This window comes from Giraffa tippelskirchi, chromosome 5 (genome assembly GCF_054371585.1).
Source record: "Giraffa tippelskirchi isolate mGirTip1 chromosome 5, T2T-mGirTip1v1.2.pri, whole genome shotgun sequence".
Taxonomy (NCBI): Eukaryota; Metazoa; Chordata; class Mammalia; order Artiodactyla; family Giraffidae; genus Giraffa; species Giraffa tippelskirchi.
In genome coordinates, this window is record NC_137279.1 from 25,752,564 (window position 1) to 25,779,286 (window position 26,723).

Here is a 26,723-nt window from a genome sequence, read left to right on the forward strand (position 1 = left end):
ATTTTCAAAATTTGCTGGCATATTGAGTGCATCTCTTCAACAGCATTATCTTTCAGGATTTGAAATAGCTCAGCTGGAATTCTATCACCTCCACTAGCTTTGTTCATTGTAATGCTTCATAAGGCCCACTTGACTTCACACTCCAGGAAGTGACCGCATCATCACGGTTATCCAGGTCATGAAACCTTTTTCGTACAGTTCTGTGTATTCTTCCCACCTCCTCTTAATCTTTTCTGCTTCTGTTAGGTCCTTGCCGTTTCTGTCCTTTATTGGACCCATCCTTGCATGAAAGTTCCCTTGGTATCTCCAGTTTTCTTAGAAAGATCTGTAGTCTTTCTTATTCTGTTGTTTTCCTCTATGTCTGCATTAATTCTGCAAATGCTGAGTGTCTGCTACATAGCAGGTATTCTTCTGTAGTAATGAACTGAACAGACAAGGTCTCTGGTCTCATGGAGCTTCTAGTTCATGGAGGAGGTGACAGATAATAAACAAGTGAACAAGTAAACAAGGTAACTTCCAAGAACAGTAAGTGCATTAAAGATAATGTAATGTGATGGAGTGACCAGATGGTGAGGGAGCTGCTCTAGCTCTTGTAGGTCAGGAAAGACCAAATGTGGACACACTTCCTCCCTCCCCATGTTGCCATGAGATAGAGCCAGATGTGAGATTTCTACAGGAAGAGTATTGCAGAAAGAGGGGCCCTGGTAGAAGCAGAGGTATTGAAGTGGGAGTAAGCTAGATGGGGGGCAGTGGTTGTTTGGTTTTTCTTTTTTTCTTTCCTTCTTTTTTATAAAAGGAATGAAAGCCGGTTTGGCTGGAGTGAGGAGAGGAGTGGTAGATGAGGCTAGTGAGATAGGCCAGGATCAGATCAGGGGTGGGGCTTCTGGCTTGTGTGGAAACTAGTTTTAGTCTTCAGTTCTGTTCAGTTCTATTCACCCATTTGAGAGTTGAGTCTGTCTGACTGTTGACTTTTTAAAAGATCATGCTGCAGGATAGATTGTAGGTGGGTAAGCATTTGTGTATTCTCATAATTCTGGAGTATTTCTCTTAATCTGTCCTAGTGTCAGGAATATTGGTGGAAATTATTGCCTGTAGCTAATTGCCCTGGTAACATTTCAGGTTTTTATTTACTAATATTTAGAGAAGAGAGAAGTGCTTAATTCTATAAGCACTCTTATAGAACCTTTTAGAACCCAAAGGACAAGTTTAAAGTCTTTATGTTGTTGTTTTTTGTTAAATGTCAAAATATATTTTTAAAAAAGTTTGTTTGGACTTTTGACTTTATGTTTTAAAATGTGGGTTTATAAAAAAAAATAAAAATAAAAAAATAAAATGTGGGTTTATATTTCCCATGTCTAGGGACATAAATTTTCTTACAAAACCTTAAATGTGCTCAGCAGTGCAGAAGAAATAAACAGTACAGTAGAGACCCAAGCAATCATTGATTTTAAAAGGTGTATTATTTTCCCCTGCATAAATGCCTGTTGTTTCTGTAGCTGTCTTACTAGGAAGTTGGGAAGCATATAGCTCAATAAGGTAATGATTGTCTCAGTTGCTACAATTTTGAAGTGTGTTCAATAGCTAACAAATCAGGTTGCTCCTAATCTAGCTACTCACCATCTCATTAACCATTTGGAAATTTTGTATTAGTGGTAAAGAATGTTTTGGGATGTTTTGTGTTTTTAGCATCTACAAAGAGTACCCTCATAAGTAGAGAGTTTGTGCAGATATTTATCAACTTCTTCTCGTTGCTAGTACAGTTAGTACTCTGCAGAAGGTTGAAGTGGAATAAATGTGAACACTTGGGCTGAGTCGAGAAGGAATCTTGAAGATGTCTGGTGGGTTCTTCTAGCCAGTGTTCTGGTTATGCTGTTTTGTTTAGGAATAAATGGGTGATAGATTTTTCCTCACTCCTTTTCATGTTTTTATTTTGGTTTTATTTAACACTACGTATTTCTGCAAACTAATCACTTCAAGTGATTATATATATCACTTCACCATTTCATAAATATGTGACTTGGAATAAAAACATAGAGAAGCATACTGTACACTTGGAACTAGAATTAGTTGACTTATACAAGCTCATTCCTTCAACAGAAACAGGTTATCTCATAAGGGTGCCAGAAGGCATCTGTAATGGATATTTTAATGCATTAAACTTTTATATGTTTTATATAATTTTATACATGTTTTAGTTTTTTGGTTTAGGTATAACTGATTCAAGAAAGGAAAACACATTGGTTTAAAGACAAAAACAGGTTTTAGCCATCCTTGGGGAAACAAAGCAAACAGTGGCTTGTTCTTTTATCTTAAAGAATTTAGAATATTTTAAAATTTGGATAACATAAGCACTGAGTTCTGCAAAGAATGAAACAAAATGTTTACTTTCAAAGGCTTTATCTAGAATAGAAGGTATGTTGAAGAACTATGTTGTTTCTAAGCTGACATCTTAGATGGAATTTCTCCTGCTCCTAAAACGAGGGTATCCAATCTTCTTTTGTAAGTATAGTGCAGTGATCAACATCGGGAAGCTTACACTAGCACAGTATTTTATTAGCTAATCTGTACACTCCAGTATTCCTGGGGCTTCCCTGATGGCTCAGATAATAAAGAATCTGCCTGCAATGTGGGAGATCAGGGTTCGATCCCTGGATGGGGAAGATCCTCTGGAGAAGGGAATGGCTATCCACTTTCAGTATCCGTGCCTGGAGAATTCCATGGAGAGAGGTGCCTGGAGGGCTACATTCCATGGTGTCCCAAAGAGTTCAACACGACTGAGAAAATAACATACTTTCACACTTTATTCAAATTTTGTTAATTGTTCCAATCATGTCTTTTTAGGCAAAGAAAACTCCATAGCATTCAGTTGTAATGTCTCATTAGTCTCCTTAGTTTGGACAACACCTTAGTCTTTGTCTTTTATAACCTTTCAGTTTTGAGAGAACTGATCAGTAATTCTGTATAATGTCCCCACAGTTTGGCCTTCTGTTAAGCTTCATTATGATTAATCCACATTTATGTATTTGGGGCAGAAATCTCCAGAGGTGATGCTGTGTTCTTTTCTGTGCATCATATCAGGAGGCATATGATGTTGACTTATTATACTGTTTTTCACTTGGTCATTAATGTTTTATGGGAAGATATTTTGAGACCATGCAAATACTATATTATTCCTCAAACTTGCATCTACTAGTTTTAGCATCTATTGATGATTCTTGCCTGAATTAGTTGTTACTGTCATGAATGTCTAGTTGTGATTTTCTAATTCCATTATTTCTTTTTCATTGATTAGCTGGGATCTACTGAAGGAAGAGCTTTCCTTATTTACTTGACTGTTCATTCATTCATATCAGTTTGGACTCATGGATTTTTATTTTATTCACGGGGTTATAGGTGGAATATTGTTTTGATACTCTTGGAACTTTTTGACAGATGAGTCATTGTGAGAGAAACCAATAAGCCAATTGCTTCAGTTTTATTTAGGAGTGTAATCTTTCCACTCAGTATTATCTTTTCTTCAAGATCTTGTTCTCTAGGTATAATCTGCATGATGGTGTTACACATGGCTTTAAGAATTAATGTCTTAGGAGCTGACACGTGAGGTATTTATAGGCATTTCCTTATAAATTTCAAAGTTGTCTTGTAGACTCGAAGTGTAGTACAGAGGGTAAGGCAGCGAATCCTCTAAGGACCAGAGCAGATTGGCAGCAGCGCAGAGATAACGCGCTGCCAGGGCGCTCACGTCCTCCGCACCGCCTCTTTTAGCATCTCCGTGATATAATTAGCGGTGCGTTTATAAGTGTGCAGCGGCATGTGGTTCTTACGCTTAACTTGCTCTTGGACTCTTGAAACCTGCGCTGATAACTAGTTTTCAGCACTTCTCTTTCCAGACTGCCCGGTTCTTTTAAACTACGCTTTACATTTCTCATCAGCTTAGATTTCATGGGCAATATGGTTCCTTGGGTTTTTGGTATTTTTTCCCTCTTCTTTCTGCGTGGGTAGTCTGGAGGCTTCTAACAGTAAGATTCCTAAGCATAAAGCAGTTTTAAGTTTAAACTGGTCCTATCACATCCTGACCTCCACCGGACAGAGAACGGGGGAGGAGGCGGCCAGGAAGTGAGGTCCTCCCTCCAGCAGAGGGTCCCTTCCCCGGCCGCCCGGCTCGCTGCCGCCGAAGCGGAGGAGCCCTTCCTGCCGGGTTGGCCTCCGGCGCGCCGCCCGGTTGAGAGCGCCGCCCGCCTGCCCCGCCCCGCCCCGCCCCGCCCCGCCCATCCAACAAACGCCGCTCTGATTGGCCTGTCGCCTGTCTCTTCTCTCCCCGCAGCCAATCGCGCCGGGCGAGGAGCTCCTGGTCTGGTACAATGGGGAAGACAACCCCGAGATAGCAGCTGCGATTGAGGAAGAGCGAGCCAGCGCCCGGAGCAAGCGGAGCTCCCCGAAAAGCAGGAGAGGTAGGAGCCCGCCGCCGTCCCAGCTCCCCGCTGTCGCCCGGTGCGTTTCGAATCCGGCCTCGGGCGGCGCCCGCGGCTCTCCGTGACCTTTTCCGGACCTGGTGCCGGCCCCCCCGGCGCTGCTGAATCACGGCGCCGGACGCCGCGCTCGGACTCTTCGCTAACTTGGGGCCGAGAAGCCGGCGCGGAAAAGTGAGCGGACGCGCGCCGAGAGGGAGCCGGGGCCGGTTGTCATTTCCCCCTCCCACAGCCCGGGTCGCGGGACTTGGGGGTGGGTGCGGCGACCGGTACCTCCAAGCCGTGCGTCCCCGATATATTCTTAGCTTTTTGTGCTATTAGCCAGCGACGCGTCACAGAATGTGTTCTGAGAGTGACATTTCCAGGTCCGCAGATTCGGCGGCTTCGTGTCCATCCTCCCGGACTGTGCAGGAGGGCCGGACGCGCTGCGGCCGATGCGCTGGCCTCCCGGGGCAGGGAGAGTACGCTGCTCTTGCCACCTCGGCCCCCGACTCCTCCACGGGCCGCGCACTGCCGTCCCGACCACCCCACTCCAACCCGGCCGGGCAAGGCACTGCCATTCCGACCCCCTAGTCCTCCCCGGGCCGGGTACTGTCACCCCGCGCCACCCGGGCCGGGCCCTAGGCCACTCCACGCCACGCAAGACCGCTCTGCGCACGACTGCAGCACTCTAAAGATTTTAGCACAGATTTTGTTGAAATTAGTCCATTAACAAAATGGAAGTTGAACAGTGTGCTGTTTTGTTACTTTTGACTCAACTCCAATAGTTTTATTTTGTTTTCAAACAAAAGGTAAAGTGTAGTGACGCTTACATAGGAGGCGGGGGATAATTTCTGGGAGGGAAATTGTTTGGTTGGATATATCGTATTTCGAGCTGGCATTCTACACTTTCTTTTTTCCTTTTAATGGAGAATTTTAATCTTAATTCGTGAGTCTTTCATAGAGCCCAGTTTGAATGTATGCCAAGGCACGATATGGTAGTTCGTCAGTAATAGGAAATTATTTTGGGTGAAGGGGGGGTGTCTTTTTTTTTTTAGCCTGCTTTATGTCTTAAGTAAATTTTTGTAGCCATCTGAACTTGAGTCCGGTCCTTTACTTAGAACACTGCAGAGTGAATGGTGGAAGTCATACTGTAAATGAACTCATAGCATAAACTTGATTTTAGAAAAATATAAAAATAATATTTAAAAATGTAGGCAAGAAATCCATTCTGATTGTTCCATTACATATTCTTTGTATTTCACAATGCAGTCAATAATCCGTCCAGGGCAGTTTGTTGGGCCTTTTACTGACTACATGTTCTCTGTTTAACCTTGTCTCTTCATAGTTTTTAATCATTAAGTGCTTTGATCATGAATCAGATGATCATGGTCTAGAAAATGTGCCAGGTGTTTTTATTGTTGTCTACTGTTTTACGTGAGTGCTGAGATTTTTGTTGATATTAGGCCTAGTGCATAATTGTTTGCAAACTCTTCAGGTAATTTAGATTGTAGCTTTATTTAGTGTTCATTTTGTGTATAATTAATGTCACCAGCCTTTCCAGGTAAGTTGTGATTTGCAGGGGCTGTAGTTTGGAGGGCAGGAGATCTTTGCCTTGTTACTAAGCATAATTAACTCATATTTAAATATAGTCATAGGTTAATAACAATTTCATCCTAAGGCTTTTCTCTGTTCAGTGTACTTTGGAGTGCAGGTTTAGAACATTTTATTACTTTCTTCTTTCCTTTTTTACTTATTCTTTAATGTTTAAAATTTGAATGTGGAGGAAAAACTGAAAGTAAACTTTTGTTAGTGATACATGAACTTAACACATCTTCATTTTTATACCTGCCCATATTGCTGGGTTTTTGTATTGAGTTCAATAGTTCATAGTTCTTATTACCCTAGTATTTATAACTACTCCAAGCTGTGTATAACCCACTGAATCTTAAGTTTTAGTTAAAATAAGTACATGAACCTCACTCTCGAAACTTAACTGTTCTGAGCAGCTTACTGGTAAGGAATCCTGTTTGCTCTTTATGATCTAAAGTTCAAATAGTCAAAGCGTTTTTGTTACTCTGTAAAGCTAATTTATGGCTTACAAAGACCTGAAATGGAGAAGCTTTTTATATTAACTTAGTTCTTTTTAGGTCTTATATGTGACCTCAGACATTTAAATACCTTTTCAGGCAGTGATGTCAGAAAATAAGTCAACATAAATTTCATTCAGTAGCGATATTAACTTAGTATTTTTGAAAGCCAGATGTTGAAGACAGGCAGCTGACAGGTAGATGGGCCATGGACCTAACTTCATTTAGGTCAGGAGGCAGGCAGAGAGAAACAAAGGGCTGAATTCTTCGTAGTTCTGAGCCTCTGCTCCTTTGCATGACAGCTGCTATGCCTACAGCTGTGCATTGCATGTGGTGCCTTTCAGAATTCACCAGATCGCTGGTGGATCGTGAGGCGTGTTCTGGGCAGTAAAAAGCCCCGATTCCTTTACATACAATGCGGCCCCTTCTCTTCTCTCCCTCTCTGTGTCTCAGTCATTCATTGAACTAATGTTTGTTAAGCCCCTGCCATGTGCCAGGCACTCTGCTAGGTCATACAGGGCAATTGGTGAGCAAAAAAGCAGCAGTAACTTTTTTCCCGGCACCTGTGGAGACAGGGGAGTAGACAAATGTTCAGTCAGTGGGTTGCTGATCAGTGCCTAGATGGTTGGCATGGAACAGGCCCTCAATAAATAGTTGTTGATGGGCAAACAGACTCACACAAACCTGTAATGAAGGAAGGGAACATAGTGCTATGAGAACACAGTTCATATTGTCTCTGACCAGGGAGCATGCAGTTTAGCCAGTGGCCAGAGACGTACATATGTTAGGCACTTTGAGCTGGAAGTATGAATTCTCTCCTTTGTAAGTAAACCTAACTTAGGTGTCTGAGTAGCCCCTGTAATGAGATTGAACATGTGAAGTTCCTTGAACTGATTGAAACTTTTCAGGTGGAGAGGAAGGGAGGGTTTTCAGTGTTGGATGTTTCAAGTTATTCTTACTTGCTCCACGGGAAGACTGTGATCTGTGAAGTAACACAGGCCAAATTTAGAAGTCTTTATCGTGTTGATTTCTGTTCCTTGTTAGCTACGGTGAAAAATGAGGGATTGAATGTGCTTGCTAGCAGTAAATGATGTTGGCAAATGTTCTTCTTTAAATACAAAATGTAATAGCAGAATGTCTCGGCTGCATCAGAGCCTTACCCGTAGTTCTTTTTACTCTAAAGAAACAGCAGTGTCTTAATGCCCATGGGCTTAGTGGAAGAAATGAAGAACACGGAACTCGGGTTTTTACCAGATGTGTGACTGGGCAAACCATGTCTGGGGGTACAGTTTCCATAGATTTAAAAATAGGTGTCATAACGTGGAATGGCCCTTGTGCTACATAACCTCACTGGGTTGCTGTCAGGAGCCGGAGAGATAATAGGAAAGAACAGCTCTGTGGGTCCATGGTACCAGCAAGTGCCACCGACAGAATGTGGCCGACAGTTACTTATGTGGTTCTTGAGGAACTACAGAATTGTGAGTCATTTAATCTGTCAGTGTTGATGGAGCACCTGTGAAAGCTCAAAGGCAGCTGGGGGTCCTCCGTCTCCCCTCCCATGGCAGGGCTGCACTGTAGGCCGCTTCACTCTTATTTCAGGCCTCATTCTAACCTGTTGACTTTCCAGTTCATAGCAGATTAGGAGGAAATTAGAAGAGTTATTTATAACATTAAGTAGTTTTATTGCTGATAGCTGGACAGTTAAGAAGACAAAGTTTATAACAAAAACATTAATGAACTATGAAGAGCACAGTTCCATGAGATCACTTAACAGGGTCACATAATCTTTTCTAAAAACTGTACATAGTCCCCGAGATCCTGAGATCAGCTAGTTTTTAATGTTTATCTAAAAGACTTATAGTTGCCATAGGACAGTTCAATTATAACCAACTTAAAAAGAAAATGTTTTATCTCTTTCCATAATTTAAATTGTTCACATAAAAATCCTGGAGGTATTCCCCGCCTCCTGCCGACACCCCCCCTCCCGCCCCCCGCCACAGCACACACACACCTTGTTATTTAACACGTATTGATATTTTCTGTGTCAAATACTTCTAGGTGCCAGAACTGTAGCAGAGAACTAAAACAACCCACGTTCCTGCTTTCAGGGAATTTACACTGTGGGGGGTGTAGGGACAACCAGCCAACAGATGAACAAGAGAAGTCTTGTAAAGTTAATAAAGTGTATGTGTCAGGGTTGTTAGGTATGTCACTGGAGATGGTTGGCCAGGGGTAGCCTGTCGGAGGCTGTGACTTGATTGACATAGAGACAGGCCCTGTCAAGTCTTGGGACTGAGAGCTGCAGGAAGAAGGGACCAAGCTGGGTGTTCTTTTAGCTATGTGGGTGCTTTATTGCTGGGGTGATGTATAGTATAGGGAGAGCTATCTAGAAACCCACATGAGTCTTTGTGTGAAACTCAGTTTTGCAGGGGGACATACTGGCCCCCTTCCTACCAGCACTGCACATAGTGCTGGGTTGTTAGGAGACATGAGTGTGAAAGTCCAAGGAGGAGCATGTTGCCTGTCTTAGGGGAGCTCAGTGCAGGTCAGACCACCAGAACCAGGTGTTCTGGCTGATGTGTATTCAGGCTCCAGGATAGGGAGGGGATTGCCAGGAGTCCTTTGGGAGAGGAGGTGATGCTGCCTTCTGGTCGAATAGCTGAGCCCAGTGGGGAGGACTCTTGTGAAGAATACTGAGGAGGAGAAGAGGGAATGAGTTGGGGAAAGAAACTCACAGGGACATGAGAGGTCACACAGCTGGGCTGGACAGCAGGAGGAAACAGAGATGGATCAGGAAGCCCTGATGGAGACTTGGAGCCACATGGGCTGTATGGTGCTGAAGCCGGAAGGAGGAATGAGCTCCGAGAAGTGCTGAGGGGTATTGAGCACTCTTGTGGGTGATCCCGTTTAGCCTCTGCTTCTTTTTAAAATAATTTGATTGAATGATTGATTGATTGGCTATGCTGGGTCTTTGTTGCTGAGTGGACTTTCTCTAGTTGCGGTGAACAGGGGCTACTCTCTAGTTGCGGTGTGCGGGCTTCTCATGCTGGTGACTTCTCTTGTGGAGCACAGGCTGTAGAGTGCATGGGGTCAGCAGCTGTGGTTCCAGGGCTCTAGAGCATATAGCCTCTACTTCTGTGTGCTAAGGCTCCAGGTGAGGAAATGGACAACCAGTGAGAGTGGATAACTTGTCCAAGCTCTCTTTGCCAATCACTGTCAGAGACAGAACTTGAAGCCAGGTTTTCCATAAAACCTGGTTTCCACATGGTTCTGCGCAATATTCTGCTTTTTGTCCAGGGGGAGAAGGGAACAGCAACCCACTCCAGTATTCTTGCCTGGAGAATCCCAGGGACAGAGGAACCTAGTGGGCTACAGTCTATGGGGTCGCAAAGAGTAGAGAGTGACTGAGTGACTAAACAACAACAACATGTGGAGGACAAACAGCAGTAGAAGTGATCGCATTGGTTCCATTTGAAGTTAAAATGAGAGAATACATTTAGTGAAAGCAGAGAACAGGTGGGCTTCAGTGACATTTGATGTCTTGACCTGCCCTGCCCTAGCAGCCAAACAGCTCTGTTTGAGGCTTCTTCGCCAAAGCTGAAGGGTGGTGGCTGAATGACAGAGGCCTGGCCATGGTGCCTGAGGACGATGACAGACAGGTCCTGAGCTTTCTGGGGCCTGGTGGGCAGGTTCTGTGCCCGCTTACAGGGCACTCATCCCTCGGTCTTGTTGGTAAGTGTTGGGGCAGGGTGTGGGCCACTTGGAGGTGGCTACGATTCTGTAGAGATAGGGGAGATAGGGCCCCAGCATTAGATGTTCCATGGCTTGTGAGCTTGTCCTCTTGGACTCAAATGAGCAGCATCCTGGTTGGTCCCCAGGGGAACTCACTGCCTCCAGCTGAGTGATGCCTTTGCTCAGCACTGGGTGACCTGCCTTCGATGGTTGCCTGCTGAGTTGATCTTGCTATTTTTGTGGGGTCTGTTTTTAAAAGCTCAGTGCAGTTTCTGTATTTTTTCAACAGTAAGATTCAGGGAATTTTTTTGATTTCTAATTCTACTTCTGCTACTGAATTGCTCTAAATTTAGGGAAATAAGTTGGTTGATATTTTTGTGCCCTTGATTCTTGCTATGTATAACTTTGTTCATAGGAAATTTGTTTAACTAAAATTTTTCAAAGCATCTTGCAGAGTTTCAACTGCATTTTAGTGGATGAATTTGCAAAAGTCCTAATATATAGCATAATTGAGTGTGTTAGGAAATATGCTATGCTCTGTGTAAGGTTATTATTCTGGTTCTTCTGTCCATATGGAAACTGAAGGTGAGACTTGCCTTATACAGGGAAAAAAAAGAATTAGTTATGATTAAGTTTTCTAAAAGGTGAAAAGACTTGAATGTAGAAAGTTCCAATAGTTGATTTTTAAAAATTCAGTTGTAATTTGAAAGTAGCAAAAATAAAGAACAATTTGCTATGCTTTGCCTAGACAAGAATACTGGGTTCTTTTTTTTACATTACAGATTCATTACTGTTTTTTAAAACTTACCGAGTATTTCCTCAGGCAGTTTTACATTCCTGTTTACAGATGGGCTGTTACACTACATGAACTTCATGTTCATAGAGTTACAGAGAGAGTATATATAGTTTTATATTTGAAGTTGCCTCTAAAGAACTGAGGAATGGAATAAATACTCCCAAGAATGCCCTCCAGCTGGTTAAAAATTAATAGACATTTCTTACAGTTAAAGGCTGGGTGGCGGACTGGGAGTTGTAGCTTCATACAGGCTCGCATGGTGCTCTTGCTGGCATTCACAGTATCTGCTACATGCTGCCAAGGACAGTTCTCAAATTTGCTTTTATTAATGTTAATAATTTGGTTAGCATAGTTTAGGAAGTTGAATGACTTGGAGAGACTTGGAGAAACAGGAGTTATTTGCAAACATTACTGTTGTTTCTCAAAGTGAAGAAGATAAACACTGAAAGCAACCGTTTTTCTTTATTACCGCTTAGATTAAACCAGTGTCAGGTGTTACGAGAGTTCCTGGCTGAGTCATTCATTACATTGAGTTTTGATGGGGACATATCTCAGGATTTGATACTTCTGTGCACACCATGTCATCACGTGATGAACTGCTGCTTTCTGTTGATGGCGACAGTGACAGCATGTTTCTCACCTGCCCAGCACTGCGCTTGGTGCTTCATATGTATTGTTGCTCATCTTGCTCGTAGCCCTGCAGCGTGGGGAGTCGTTCTTCTCCTTCATGAATGAGGACACTGATGCTTGAGGGCTTCCGTGATTTGCCCAAGTTCACCCAGCTGCTGAATTAATTGGCTCCACTTTGCCTAAACCTAGTGTTTGTTCCTTGATGTTTCTAAGCAGGATGCCTACACGGAATAAGTAGCCGTGTTTTATAAGGATTTGCTAATTAGCCAAGACAAATTTTCACTACCCTCTTCAGAATTGCACACCTTAATCTTAAATAATAAGGCAATGTGATTAAGTGAAAGTGATTTCGTGTTAGAAAGCTAAGTTATGGTGAAAACTAATGCCTTCAGTTATTTTTGTTTTGGGGTTTATGGATTAATTAGATTTATTGTATTCCTTTGAGCATCTCAAACAGTTTTTAAAAAAACTAACATTAGATTTTAATCCCTTTCTAGCTCTTGTCTGTTAAGTATTCTTTTAATGACATATTTGCTGGTTTGAGCTTCTTATGAATATTTCATTTCTCTTAAGTTGTGTATTCGGAGAAGGCACTGGCGACCCACTCCAGGGTTCTTGCCTGGAGAATCCCAGGGACAGGGGAGCCCGGTGGGCTGCCTTCTATGGGGTCTCACAGAGTCGGACATGAGTGAAGCGACTTAGCAGCAGCAGCAAGTTGTGTATTATTTTTGAAATCAGTTATGATACCACAGGAACCTAGTGAGACATTGTTTTGGCCTGACTCCCTTTGCAGTGCCGATGGCAGAGGCATTGTGTCCAGGATTGTGGAGTTCTTCCATCTTGTTTTTGGTCTTTTTTTTTTTTTTTTTTTTTTTGAGAATAATATTTATTAAAACTGACCTAATAAATTCTCTGGTGCATGAACTTTGTATTAATACTTGTATAAATGCATACCATCACCTCTTCCATTACCATAAGGTTTAATGATTATGGTCTTAGGGTAATATTAAAGATTTGTTTTAAGTAAACAGTAGCTTTTTTTTTTTTTTTTTAGTTGGGGGCTAATTACTTTACAATATTGTAATAGTTTTTGCCATACATTGACATGAATCAGCCATGGGTTTACCAGTGATGTTTAGCGTCCTCCTCTGCTGAGTGTTCTCTTGTTGAGAATGACTGACTGATTTCCACTGACTAGAAAACTTGAAAAGCTCCGTTAAGCTGAATGTTATAGATCATGAACATGTTTTAATTAGTATTACTAGTCTTAAAAGTCTAGAAACTGATTTTAAGTGTAATTCTGACTTGTTTACTGGATAATTGAGTTAAACTATGCTTGTTAGTTTCCTTCACTCGCATGATGTGACAACCAGTAAAAGAGGGATTTTGTTTTGTCGAAATGTGTGTGTGTATGTGTGTGCACGCTCTCACGTTCACTCAGTTGTGTCCTACTCTTTGCCATCCTGGACCATAGCCTGCCAGGCTCCTCTGTCCATGGGATTTTCCAGGCAAAAATAACTGGGCGTGGGTTGCCACTTCCTTCTGATGGGGGTAGGTTTTTATTTTTTACCTTTTCCTTTAAGAAGAATTCATCTGAACTGTTTGAAGCAGGAGCTTCTTAAGAGGTTTTGTTTGCTCATAAAGCTGTTCCTATTCTAGGGACTTGACTCATTCCAGAGGAAAAGCAAGAAAGGAGACAAGAAGGAGAGAGGAGTTGCCCTAACCTGTCTGTGCACTCCCAAGTCCTCCTCACGTGGGGCAGGACTGATTCGTCATCATGTGTATCCCACAGTAGAGTCTGTAGAATGTGTGTGTGTGTTTACAACTTAATGCTTCTTGGGTTTGTAATTTCTAGAGTATTTAGTGGTTCTGAAGAGATTTAGTAAGTCCATAACACTCTCACACACACTGTAGCCTGGACAGAACTGCTGCTTACTAATCTGAGCTTTCATTTTTTCATACTTCTTAAGCATTTTTCTTTTTTGTTTAATTTTCTCTAAAAATTAAGGGGAGGTAACGTTGTTTAAAAGGTTTAAAATTGGCATATATATTAAGAAAAGTCCTGAGGGATTATGGGTAAGACACTAGATCATGCTCAGTATTCTGAAGCCCTTATTGTAGCTACTTATTTCCTCTTCTCATTTTTGTGGTCATGACCCTGAAATTTAAAAATATTTTTTTGATAGAAGTTTTTCATTGTAGGATGGTGTAGTTATTTTAATTGTTATTAAACTTAATATATTTTAATATCACAATATTTGAATAGTTTCAGAGGTAGGAAGTTTATTCTAATAATAAAATAACAGCATTGTGTGTGATATATAAAAATGTCACCTTCTAAAGTAAGATTATGACATCTGAAATCCTTGCTATTTTGATACTTTGAGGAATTTTTATATGTTCTTACTAGTTTAATCATTATCTGAATGACCAGAACCTGATTTCACCCTTAATGCAATAGCTGTGTGTTACCCGTTAGGTAGAATTGTAGAGGATTGTCTTTGCTTTGGTTAAAAAGAAAAGCAGTAAATACTCCTTAGGCTAAAATTCCTCCTCCCTGTTATTTCTAATAAAGCTACTAATAAAGCTAATAAAGAAAAAACAATCTTTTCCTGTTGTGCTTATAATCCTACCTCTTGGTGCAGTCTTTTGTAGGTTTCCTGAGCCACCACATGCCACAAAAATGAAGGCAAACTGGTTTGTTCACCCGTGTTTAGAACCCCAAAACCAAATTATGTGTACTGTCTGAAGTTCCAGGACAGTTTGGAATTGAAATTTCTGTGCCTTTTGTTATTTTTCTACCATTTGGCTTCTTAGTTTCAATTTTCATTCTTTTGCCAGCTTGAGGTATAGAATATGCCTTTCTGGTTCTATTTGGCTGTATTTTTGTTTTTAACCTATGAGATTTTCACAGCCTGTTTCTCTGTGCAGTAAAGCAGAAAGTCTCAGGTTCCAGTGAGGAATGAGAGGTCACTGCGCTCCACCTCCTGCCTTGGTCCCTTCACAGTGAATATGTTTGTGGTGGCATCAGTGGAAACCCGTGTTCTCTACCAGATTTGTGCTGCCGCCAGCACACTGCTTGTTAGTTGGCAGTTCTGATTTTTGTCTGTTTACACATGGATTGTAATTTTTGTAGGATTAACACTGGAGGTGAAATTGCAGCTTCCCTTCTCACTGTCATCCAAACAAATAATAAAAAGCAGTCTCTGTCTTGGTTGGATTTTTGAACAAGGGGTTTAAGATTACAGATTTGCTTGTTTTTAGGAGCTGTGCTGCGTGCTAAGTTGCTTCAGTTGTGTCTGACTCTTGGCGACCTTATAGACCTTAGCCCACCAGGCTACTCTGTTACAGGATTCTCCAGGCAAGAATACTAGAGTGGGTTGCTATGCTCTCCTCCAGGGGATCTTCCCAACCTAGGGATTGAACCCATGTCTCTTTATGTCTCTTGCATTGGCAGGTGGGTTCTTTACCACTAGCGCCACTTGGAATCCCCTTTAGGAGTTAATATTAGTTGCTAAAATACATTATTTAGGATGTATCTTTTCCTTGCATAGAAGTATTTGATAATAAGATCAAATTTGAGTGTTAAGCTTATGTAATAACATCTATTTTGGGTTTTGATTCCATCAAAATTATAAATTTAGGGATTCAGGCTGGAAAATAATGGAAATTACTGTCTGTATGCCAAAGCAAATTAAATTCATGGTTGAATTAGAGTGTGGAAAATATTGAATCAAGAAAAAGTGATCCTTAACTAACACTATTTATGACCCTCTTCAGTTTTAGAGAAATGAGGTCTTCTAAATCTCCTGGGCAATTGTCAAAAAATTCAGTCGCTAAGTGGTGTCTGACTCTCTGTGACCCCGTGGACTGCTGCACATCAGGCTTCCCAGTCCTTCAGCATTTCCTGGAGCTTGCTGAAACTCATGTCCATTGAGTCAGTGATACCATCCAACCATCTCATCCTCTGTTGTCCTCTTCTCCTGCCTTCAGTCTTTCCCAACATCAGGGTCTTTACCAGTGAGTTGTCTCTTCACATCAGGTGGCCAGAATATTAGAGCCTCATCATCAGTACTTCCAGTGAATATTCAGGGTTGATTTCCTTTAGGATTAACTGGTTTGATCTCCTTCCTGTCCAAGGGACTCTCAAGAGTCTTCTCCAGAACCACACCTCGAAAGCATCAGTTGTTTGGTGCTCAACCTTCTTTATGGTCCAACTCTCACATCCATACAGGACTACTGGAAAAACCATAGCTTTGACCATACGGACCTTTGTCGGCAAAGTGATGCCTCTGCTTTTTACTATGCTGTCTAGGTTTGTCGTAGCGTTTCTTCCAAGGAGCAAAAATCTTTTAATTTCATGGCTATAGTCACTGTCTGCAGTGATATTGGAGCCCAAGAAAATAAAATCTGCCACTGTTTCTGTTTTTTCCCCATCTGTCTGCCATGAAATGAGAGGGCTGGATGCAGTGACCTTAGTTTTTTGAATGTTGAGTTTTAATTCAGCTGTTTCACTCTCCTGTTTCACTGTCATCAAGATACTCTTTAGATTCTCTTCACTTCTGCCAATAGGGTGGTATCATCTACATATCTGACATTGTTGATATTTCTTCCAGCAATCTTGATTGCAGCTTGTGGGTCATCTGTCCAACTGACCTCCAGTCCTGTGGCCATTGCTGAGTTTTCCAAATTTGCTAGCATATTGAAAAAGTATTGGTGAAATTGTTAAACTGTTTTCACAGTAGATTGTTACGTTCCCCCCAACTTCTTTCTGTGTTAAAGCACATTGAGTGTGTTGCTCAGCCTTCACTGTTGCTTCCATATCAAATACAACTGGATTAGTACTTTGCCAATGGATAACTTGTTTAAAAGGAACCTGACGAGTGTTGAGTGGAGACGAGAAGGGAAAATTTGCTGACACGGCTAAACCTCTGAGTGCTGGGAGATGTACAATGTGTGGATTTCATTGTGGCTTTCTACAACATAGCCTTCGGGTTACAATGCCAGACCCAGACCCTGGCTCCACCAGTTAAGAGCAGTGTGGCCTTGGACAGGTTACTCTACACATTATAATCTTCAGTTTACCTGTCTGTAAAATGGGGTAACACCTGCTGTGTAGGGTTGCTGTGAGCGGTAAGTGAGAGCCTCCCAGGAACACGGGTGGCACACTGATTTTGGTCCATGCCATTGTAATTGGTGGGCATGGGCAGTGGCAGAATCAGCTCTGTGGAATCGCTGCCTATTCCTTGGCCTATGGTGGTACTTCTGGATTTAAAAAAATGGACAGTTTCAACATCTTCTAACATGCCCTTTAAAATTAAATCCATATGTTTTTCTTTGGCAACACTGAATTAAGTAGATTACAAATTAGGTGAGAGTAAGGAGCTTCTTTGGATCTGCGAGTAGATACACAAAGGGACACTAGAGAATTTCTCAGGTAGTAGAGACTGCTTCTGTTTTGCATGCTGTCTTGTTTACTAGTTATCCCAAATAGGGTGAATTAGAGAACTCTAGGAATTTGATTTGTTACACAGGCAGAAGTAAATATTTCACTGTTTGCTTGCTGCCCAAATGAGGGACTCACTGTCTTCCTCTTTGTCTGTCTTACCTTCGTGTGATCCAGATCACTCGTAGTTCAGTTCAGTTGCTCAGTCGTGTCCGACTCTTTGCAACCCCATGAATTGCAGCACGCCAGGCCTCTGTCCGTCACCAACTCCCGGAGTCTACCCAAACCCATGTCCATCGAGTCGGTGATGCCATCCAACCATCTCATCCTCTGTCGTCCCCTTCTCCTCCCGCCCCCAATCCTACCCAACATTAGGGTCTTTTCCAATGAGTCAACCCTTCGCATGAGGTGGCCAAAGTATTGGAGTTTCAGCTTCAACATCAGTCCTTCCAATGAACACCCAGGATTGATCTCCTTTAGGATGGATTGATTGGATCTCCTTGCAGTCCAAGGGACTCTCAAGAGTCTTCTCCAACACCACAGTTCAAAAGCATCAATTCTTCGGCGCTCAGCTTTCTTCACTGTCCAACTCTCACATCCATACATGACCACTGGAAAAACCATAGCCTTGACTAGACGGACTTTTGTTGGCAAAGTAATGTCTCTGCTTTTAAATATGCTATCTAGGTTGGCCATAACCTTCCTTCCAAGGAGTAAGCGTTTTTTAATTTCATGGCTGCAGTCACCATCTGCAGTGATTCTGGAGCCCAAAAAAATAAAGTCTGACACTGTTTCCACTGTTTCCCCATCTATTTCCCATGGAGTGATGGGACCAGATGCCATGATCTTAGTTTTCTGAACGTTGAGCTTTAAGCCAACTTTTTCACTTTCCTCTTTCACCTTCATCAAGAGGCTCTTTAGTTCTTCTTCACTTTCTGCCATAAGGGTGGTGTCATCCGCATATCTGAGGTTATTGATATTTCTCCCGGCAATCTTGATTCCAGCTTGTGTTTCTTCCAGCCCAGCGTTTCTCATGATGTACTCTGCATATAAGTTAAATAAGCAGGGTGACAATATACAGCCTTGACGTACTCCTTTTCCTATTTGGAACCAGTCTGTTGTTCCATGTCCAGTTCTAACTGTTGCTTCCTGACCTGCATACAGGTTTCTCAAGAGACAGGTCAGATGGTCTGGTATTCCCATCTCTTTCAGAATTTTCCACAGTTTATTGTGATCCACACAGTCAAAGGCTTTGGCATAGTCAATAAAGCAGAAATAGATATTTTTCTGGAACTCTCTTGCTTTTTCGATGATCCAGCGGATATTGGCAATTTGATCTGTGGTTCCTCTGCCTTTCCTAAAACCAGCTTGAACATCTGGAAGTTCACGGTTCATGTATTGCTGAAGCCTGGCTTGGAGAATTTTGAGCATTACTTTACTAGCATGTGAGATGAGTGCAATTGTGCGGTAGTTTGAGCATTCTTTGGCATTGCCTTTCTTTGGGATTGGAACGAAAACTGACCTTTTCCAGTCCTGTGGCCATTGCTGAGTTTTCCCGATTTGCTGGCATATCGAGTGCAGCACTTTCACAGCATCACCTTTGAGGATTTGAAATAGCTCAACTGGAATTCCATCACCTCCACTAGCTCTGTTCGTAGTGATGCTTTCTAAGGCCCACTTGACTTCACATTCCAGGATGTCTGGCTCTAGGTGAGTGATCACACCATCGTGATTATCTATACAGTCAGCAAAAACAAGACCAGGAGCAGACTGTGGCTCAGATCATGAACTGCTTATTGCCAAATTCAGACTTAAATTGAAAAAAGTAGGGAAAACCACTAGTCCATTCAGGTATGACCTAGATCAAATCCCTTATGAGTATACAGTGGAAGTGACAAATAGATTTAAGGGACTAGACCTGATAGAGTGCCTGATGAACTATGGACAGAGGTTCGTGACATTGTACAGGAGACAGGGATCAAGAAAATCCCCATGGAAAAGAAATGCAAAAAAGCAAAATGGCTGTCTTCCGAGGAGGCCTTACAGATAGCTGGGAAGAGAAGAGAAGCGAAAAGCAAAGGAGAAAAGGAAAGATATTCCCATCTGAATGCAGAGTTCCAAAGAATAGCAAGGAGAGATAAGAAAGCCTTCCTCAGCAATCAGTGCAAAGAAATAGAGGAAAACAACAGATTGGGAAAGACTAGAGATCTCTTCAAGAAAATTAGAGATCACTCATAACTCTACTGTTAAAACCTTATTTTCTGCAGGTGAGATTTTAGATGAATCTTGGATACATTTTCTTAGAGTAAATTACCAGACAGACTTGAAAGTGACACTGTCAGAGCTATTTGAGTGCTGTATATGACAGCATAGGAAATCTTGTCATTTTATGTGTTGCTGGATATGAATTCAAGCAAAAACAAAAGTGAAAGAGCCATTTTCTTGGGTGAAGTTACTATTTAAGTTGAGAATGTCAGTTTTACCTATTATGTGTTATAGTTACTAAATGTCCTGATTATCTTGCAATAGTTATTAGTATTATCTCAGCAGTCTGGGTTTTTTTAGTCTGTCAATAAACAAATTTACATAGACTCACAACTTAAATATGTAGTAACACAGGTATCCCTGAGCCCCAGATGTTGTGTTTATGGCTGTTCATGACTATGGGGAGAGGAGCCTTAGGTGCTATCTGATTAAGAATGTTAAGTGCACTAGTATGCTCAGTTAAAAAATTAAGCACAGAATGTTTTTTAAAAGCAATAAAATCAGTGGGTTATAGACTTTAAAAATTGACGTATACTCACAACTTCTGCTGTTAGAGCATTTATGTGTATTGATAGGGATGTTAGTGTTTGGCATAATTCTCTCTCCTCTCAATTAAACGTCTGTCCTCATTGGACTTGTACATTTCCGTAATGATATCTGGGTGGGATCCTGTGAATCGATGTAGAACAAATGAGCAAAACAAATGGATGAATTCAGATTTGTTAGGGAAGCAGAATGTTATTGTCTTCATAAGAAGGAACATATGCGGCAATTTAGACTTGTAGGCATGGGGTTTCTGTAATTTGTTTAGGAGAATCTACTGTAGATAATCCTTAAAATTGATTCCATTTACTGAGTCTTTGTCAAGCACCGCGCAAAGTTGTTGATTCATATTATCTCACGTTCCCTTCCCTAAGATGGCATCAGGTAGTCATCAGTATGTATCACAGTTAGTTCAGTTATGTTCACAGTTAGATTTGATTACATCAAATCATTAGTCAAATCATGGCCCGTGGCTGCACAGTATAGTTGCAGTTTTGTGAATTCCCGTTTTTGTGGAGTTCTTCCCTGGTGGCTCAGAGGTTAAAGCTTCTGCCTCCAATGCGGGAGACCTGGGTTCGATCCCTGGGTCAGGGAAGATCCCCTGGAGAAGGAAATGGCAAACCACTCCAGTATTCTTGCCTAGAGAATCCCATGGACGGAGGAGCCTGGTAGGCTACAGTCCACGGGGTCGCAAAGAGTCGGACACGACTGAGCGACTTCCTTTCCTTTCCCTTTCCTTTGTCCTTTGGGGACTTGTTATATTCAGAAAACCACCCCAACACCAGGGAAGGAGAGGGGGAGAACCCAGTCTGATCTCACTTATTTGAGGTCAGCTCTTTGCAGGGAAGATGTGTGACCTTGGGGATACAGGAACCTTTTAGGGGAGCAGATGGAATGAGTGACTGGATTGAAAGTGAGACCCCTTTTCCCAGCACGGACACTGGCCTAGGAGGCAGCTGTCTTTCAAATCCTTGTCTTTTGTGAGCTCTTCCTCCCAGACTTCTTTGTTGTCGGGGGGCATTATTTTACCCCTGCCTTGGCAAAAGAGAGAAGCATCAACTTGGGACCCTGTGGGAAAGTCTTTGGAGGCTGGCACTGAGTACGATTTAGTGTTTCTGATGTCATTTCAGTGCTGGAGCCTGTGTTCCTACCCAGGGAGTGAGGGAGAACCGGAGCTTGTAGCTGGGTTATTAGCAATTCCTTGAGCCTCCTCATTTTACCTGGCCAGATGGCTTTTTACATCACCCTCCTCCCACCCCCAAATGACTCCCCCACCCCGATCCTTCCTGCCTGCTTTGTTTTTCCTTCATTCCCTTCTTGTTATTTTTAAGGAAATCTCTATTTTTCTGAAACATTTTTTTCCACTAGAAATTTGCTTCTTATTGACATTAGTAGGCCTGTAGGGGACTTGCTTTTCACAAAGTTAGACATATAACTTCCATTTTAAATATCTTTGGAGCAGACATATATGTATTCCCTATGGACTTCCAGGTAGCGTAGTGGTAAGGAATCTGCCTGCCTGTCAGTACAGAATCTACCTGCTAATCAGAAGATCAGGTTCAATCCCTGGGTCAGGACGATCCCCTGGAGAAGGAAATGGCAACCCACTCCAGTATTCTTGCCTGGGAAATCCTGTGGACAGAGGAGCCTGGCAGGCTATAGTCCATGGGGCTGCAAAAAGAGTCAGACACACCTGAGCTACCAAACAACAAAAATATGTATTCCCTCTTAACAAAGTGTCTTGTAGATAATAAGCACCCAAGAAAAATGATCAAAATTTCATTTGATCATTCCAGAAACTTTACAGCTATGTAGAGGAAAGATTTAGTAGTCTGATAATAGGCTAATACATCTGAGAATGAGATAAGTTGTTAAATAGGGTAATGCGTGCTAAGTCGCTTCAGTTATGTCTGACTCTTTGTGACCCCATGGACTGTAGCCCACTAGGCTCCTCTGTCCATGGGATTCTCCAGGCAAGAAGACTGGAGTGGGTTGCCATGCCCTCTTCCAGGGGATCTTCCCAACCCAGGGACTGAACCTGTGTCTCTTAGTCTCCTGCATTGGCAGGTGGGTCCTTTACCACTAGTGCCACCTGGGAAGTCCTAAATAGGCTAGTAGGATTTTGTTTTTAGGTAGAGGTCAGTAAAAGAAAAAATGTGGAGTTGAATTTAATGTAACTTGTGATTTAAAAAAATAATTGCTTTGTGAAGAGAATACATTTGAGTTCCTTCCATGCTTCTTGAATCTGAAAGACAACCCAGGCAGTTTTGAGTTTGCCAGAGGGGTGAACTTTTGCTGGCCCACATACATGGCTGAACCCCAGAGAACTCCTAGCTCTTTTTCGATGGGAACAGAGAGGTGTCAGCCATGACCTCTGAGAAAGGTGCATCTGCAGGCATGAGAGGGGCTGGAGGACGATTGAGTGTTGAACAGAAGGGAATGGGCTCATCTAGCAGTAGTGACAAAAGGTCTTAAACATTGCACTGGCGTCAAAGTGTCAGATTTCATGGTAGAGCCTGGTGATTCAGCAGAGTAGTATCTGTACATTCTTTTGTGTTTATAAACGCATTTTTAAACCTTTACCAAAACCTGTCATATTCAAATGCCATTGCCTAAATTTTACATTTTCATAGAAGCAAAATAAAAGGTAGCAAAGAAGACTCTCATGATTATCCTAGTTGACCGCCGAAACATTGGTCCTTAGCTTATACCTGGGAGGCACTCAGCATGATTGTTTAAATTAGATTTTTGATTCAGATAGTTATGGATGTGATACCCAAGTGCATCAAAATGAATAGTATGGCTGTTCAAAAGGAGGAGACAAATCAATTTTTTGTTTGAAGTTATGTGATGCCTGGGAAAGAGAGTTGAAGGATATATACCAGAAGGCTCACAGTGGTAATGTGAATGCTTGGGCATTCAGTTGACCCTTGAAGACCACTGTGGGTTCCGCTTATAGGTGAATTTTTGTCAGTAATGAATAGTATAGTACTCAGTGACCTAGGGTTGGCTGAATCCCAGGATGCAAAAATGCGGCTATGGAGGAACTGCACATATGGCAGGCCGTCTTTATGTTACATACACATTTTCTATTTCATAGAGGGTCAACGCCCTGAACACACACACGCACACACACACACACACACATACAGCATTGTTAAAGGGTCAAATGTATTTTGAATATCCTTTAAATCTTTGTTACTGTGTCTCTGTTGTGAATTTGGTTTTTCTGGGAAGAGCACATTTTTCTGGACACTATGCTGGTCTGTGAGGTGGGAAATGGGAAAGAGAGACACTACGGGCTTTTGCTGGGCGGCAAAGTGCCAGATTTTACTGATGTAGAACCGTCTGTGTTAATCTCAACCAAAAGAAACATTTTTCAGTTGTCATTAATTTTGCTCTTGTTGGTATTTTGTTTTTTTTTAAAAATCGTATTTTTTTGCATCATGTAATGAAGTGTTCATCTAGAAAAATTAGAAAATACAAACAGATGGAGAAACGGGTACCATACCTTCATCAATAATCTCATCAGTGGGAGCCACCTGCCAACATCTTAATGCAGATCCTTTTGGTTTATATCTGGATAAGTTGTAGCCTGATTTTATTAATTAGTCATGTGGCTTGACCATTGTTCCTCTGAGCATTTTTGTAGACAAATGTAAAGAATGAATTTCGAATACTGCAATTGTGTTGATTCAGATTTAGATCTAGATTTTACTTCCTGAAAATATTTTAAACCAAGTTTTGTAATTAATTCATCAGGATACAGCATTGTAAAACTTATCATGGGCTTTGAGAGGGAAAAATAGACTTTCCTTTTAGCTAAGACTAATCAATTCTCAAGGGTGTGGCTGTCCCTTCTGTTTTAGGGTTGCCAGGCACTTGTAACACACCACCTCCTTGTACAGCTCCCAGGCCTGGTTTGTTTGGCCTCGGGGGACTTACACCTGAACTTGAAGTCAGTTCTTTGCTTTGAGTTGGCAGTTCACTTTTTTTGTGGGCTTCCCCAGTGGCTCAGTTGGTAAAGAAAGAATTTGCCTGCAATGCAGAAGACCGGGATTCCGTCCTTGAGTTGGGAAGATCCTCTGGAGAAGGAAATGGCAACCCACTCCAGTCTCCTTGCCTGGAAAATCCTATGGACAAAGGAGCCTGATGGACTGCAGTCTATGGGGTCACAAAGAGTTGGTCACTACTGAGCGACTTTCACTTTCAGACTTTAGATTGAAAATCCATGAAAAGAACTCGAGAAATTAAAATGATTATAAAACAGAACAGGCTAACAGCTTAAGTTTCAGAGGTATTTAGTTAGTCTCTGACATCATTTTGTTTATGCCACAAGACTTTTTTGAGGTTCCCAGGAGTATAAGGAAATTTAAAGCTTTCTTAATTTGAATTCACTAATGTTTATTTGGGAATCCATTTCTAATATTTGGAATTAGCCAGCCAAAGCCGCTAAAAGCCTTTTCTTAAAAAGAGAAATTAGAAGCTCCCTTCAGATGTGATCTTTGCTGTTCTTCCATCAGCCTGACATTTGGAAGAGGTGGGGAACCAGAGCTCTACAACAGCAGAGTGTGCACCCCGCCCTGCCCCCCAATCCCTTGCGCGGGCTGCAAGCATTCCAGGAATTTATACTGTGATCTGCAGCGCTGAAAAATCCAGAACTTTGTTCCATTGTTTCTGTTGAAGCAAAGCCTGGAGTCCTATTTTAATGCCATGAACAACTTAAAACCAGAGAGGTTTTATTTTTATAATTTGCCTCCAGAATTACAGATAGCTCTTAGTGAGAAATTTAACTACAGAAAAAGATTTGAAATTTTGCCCAGGCAGCATAACGGAATTTTTACTACCAGGTGTATTTCAGTTCAACCCCTGTGCAAATGAAATCTTCAGAAAATGTATAGCATTATATATCACTTCTGTAAAAACCAACTGTTGTTGCATCTTACTGCTTCACATTTCTCTCTTTGAAACACCATGGCCTGATGGAGCTAAGGCCACAAGTGGCTTGTTTGCCCACTGATCTTACCTTGGCCAGTTGTAATGGCCACTTTTGGTCATCTGATAAGCACTTTCTTGTGTTACGTGTAGGGATGCTGTTGACCTTACACAGAGAAGCCTTTCTGGTTGCAGTTTCTCACATCAGTCCTCAGGTTTCCTTCTGATGACTTACAGGGTAGCAAACTCAGTATTTTTTGTTTATTTTAAGAATACATGAAGGATATTGAAATGAGCTGTTTATTCCTTGTGGAAAACCTAGCTTTGTGTAACCATTTCTAGCTGCTCTTCTCCCTACTTATCACACCCACTGCAGAATGTTAAACCACTGCCAGATGTGCTGAGGCCTAAGACTGCCCACCCTTTAGCAGTTCACACAGAGTACTGTTTTGACCATTCTTTAAGCTAAAAGTTTTGCTGTTATCCGTTGGTTCCCCTTGCTTACTACCTGATCTGTTAGAGATCTTGCTTGTGGGTTTTTTTGTTTTAAATCCCATGGCATTTAACATGAACTTTATGCCTTTTCCCCAGTTAAGCTTTTCACCTTATTTTGGACCCGCTGTCATGAAAACACCTTCTTTGCCTTTCAAAAATTAAAAAAGATGTGTAATGACTTTGAATGTTCATGATGAATTTCTCAAACTTGCCTGAAACGCAGATGGTACTCTTAATTCTTTTTAAGGGTGAAATTGGAACCCACAGAGTGTCACTAAGAAGGCTGTTAGAACACAGTGGATAGAATAGTGAATTGGATGTGAACAAAAGTCCCAATTCTACTACAAACTTGCAATGAGATTTTGGGCAATTCTTGTAATGAAGTAAAGCTCAGAGAAGTGTATTTGTGAAGTTCGGTTAAACCATCTTCACGGCTCCTTCTCCTCCAAATCTTAGGGTTCTTCTCTCTCTTACTTTTTAGTGTAGCCCATTAATTCCATTATTCCACGTCTGTTCTCTAAGATCTGTATTCTCTGCTTATCTGGATACTTTATCGAAGCCTTGCTCCAGCCTTGTGTGTAAGCATCATCTTCAGGTTTCCTATGGGGATCCTCTCATTTCAGGGCAGGAGGAAGAGGAAGATTTTTGCCAAAGAATGGTTACTGGAGGAGGACAATCTAGATGGTAATGGCATAAGGCTCAGGAGAGGAATTTTAAGCTGTAAAGGCCATCAAACTGTTAGATGCTGAGAAGAGACTTGGGGACAAATAAAGAACTTTGGGTTTTTGTGATTTCAGGGTTAAAGGTAGCCATCCAGGTGGAGTTGCAGCAGCAGGGGTGAAGGGCTGTGTGAGTGAGGAACTGGAGGCGGCAGTCACACCCACCCTATGGTGGTGGGGTGGTGGTGGTCATGGTTGGTCCCTGTTCAGGCCAGCCCAGCCCCTTCAGGCTAGCTGATCTTTCGTGGTGCGATTGTGGGTCTCACCTCACAGGTGGAGTCTTGCCTGGTTTGAATCGTCTCTGTGTCTTGAGTAAGAGGGTGAGCTCTCCAAACAAGGATGTGCTGGCCCTGCTTCAGCACACTCATACTGATTTCTGTCTGATTTTATGCTTCAGAGTTGGGTAGCTCCCCAGTGAGGAGGCAGGCAGTGCACGTAGAGTTACATATGGTTCTAAATTTAATTCATTTAAATCACCAAATGCATGAGCCTTCACTGTTGTGATGAATTTTTAATGTAACTTGAGCAAGCCTTACAGAATTTTGCATTCTCTCTGATGCCTGAACATTTTTAACTGAGACATTATTCTTTAGAATCTCCTTGTTGTCTAGTTCATCAGAAGAG

At 41.9% G+C, this 26,723-nt stretch overlaps 1 protein-coding gene across 14 annotated transcripts in view; it reads left to right on the forward strand.

Moving 5' to 3' along the window:
• PRDM2 (PR/SET domain 2) overlaps window positions 1–26,723 on the forward strand; it is a 137,667-nt gene that overhangs the window by 52,849 nt on the left and 58,095 nt on the right. For all 14 annotated transcript variants that reach the window (XR_014054339.1, XR_014054337.1, XM_081492169.1 and 11 more), the window contains one exon: window positions 4,325–4,451. Coding sequence is in view for 7 of the 14 variants with exons in the window: in XM_081492169.1 (XP_081348295.1) it covers window positions 4,325–4,451 (127 nt within the window). In the remaining 7 variants the exon portion in view is untranslated. The remainder of the gene's footprint in view (window positions 1–4,324; window positions 4,452–26,723) is intronic.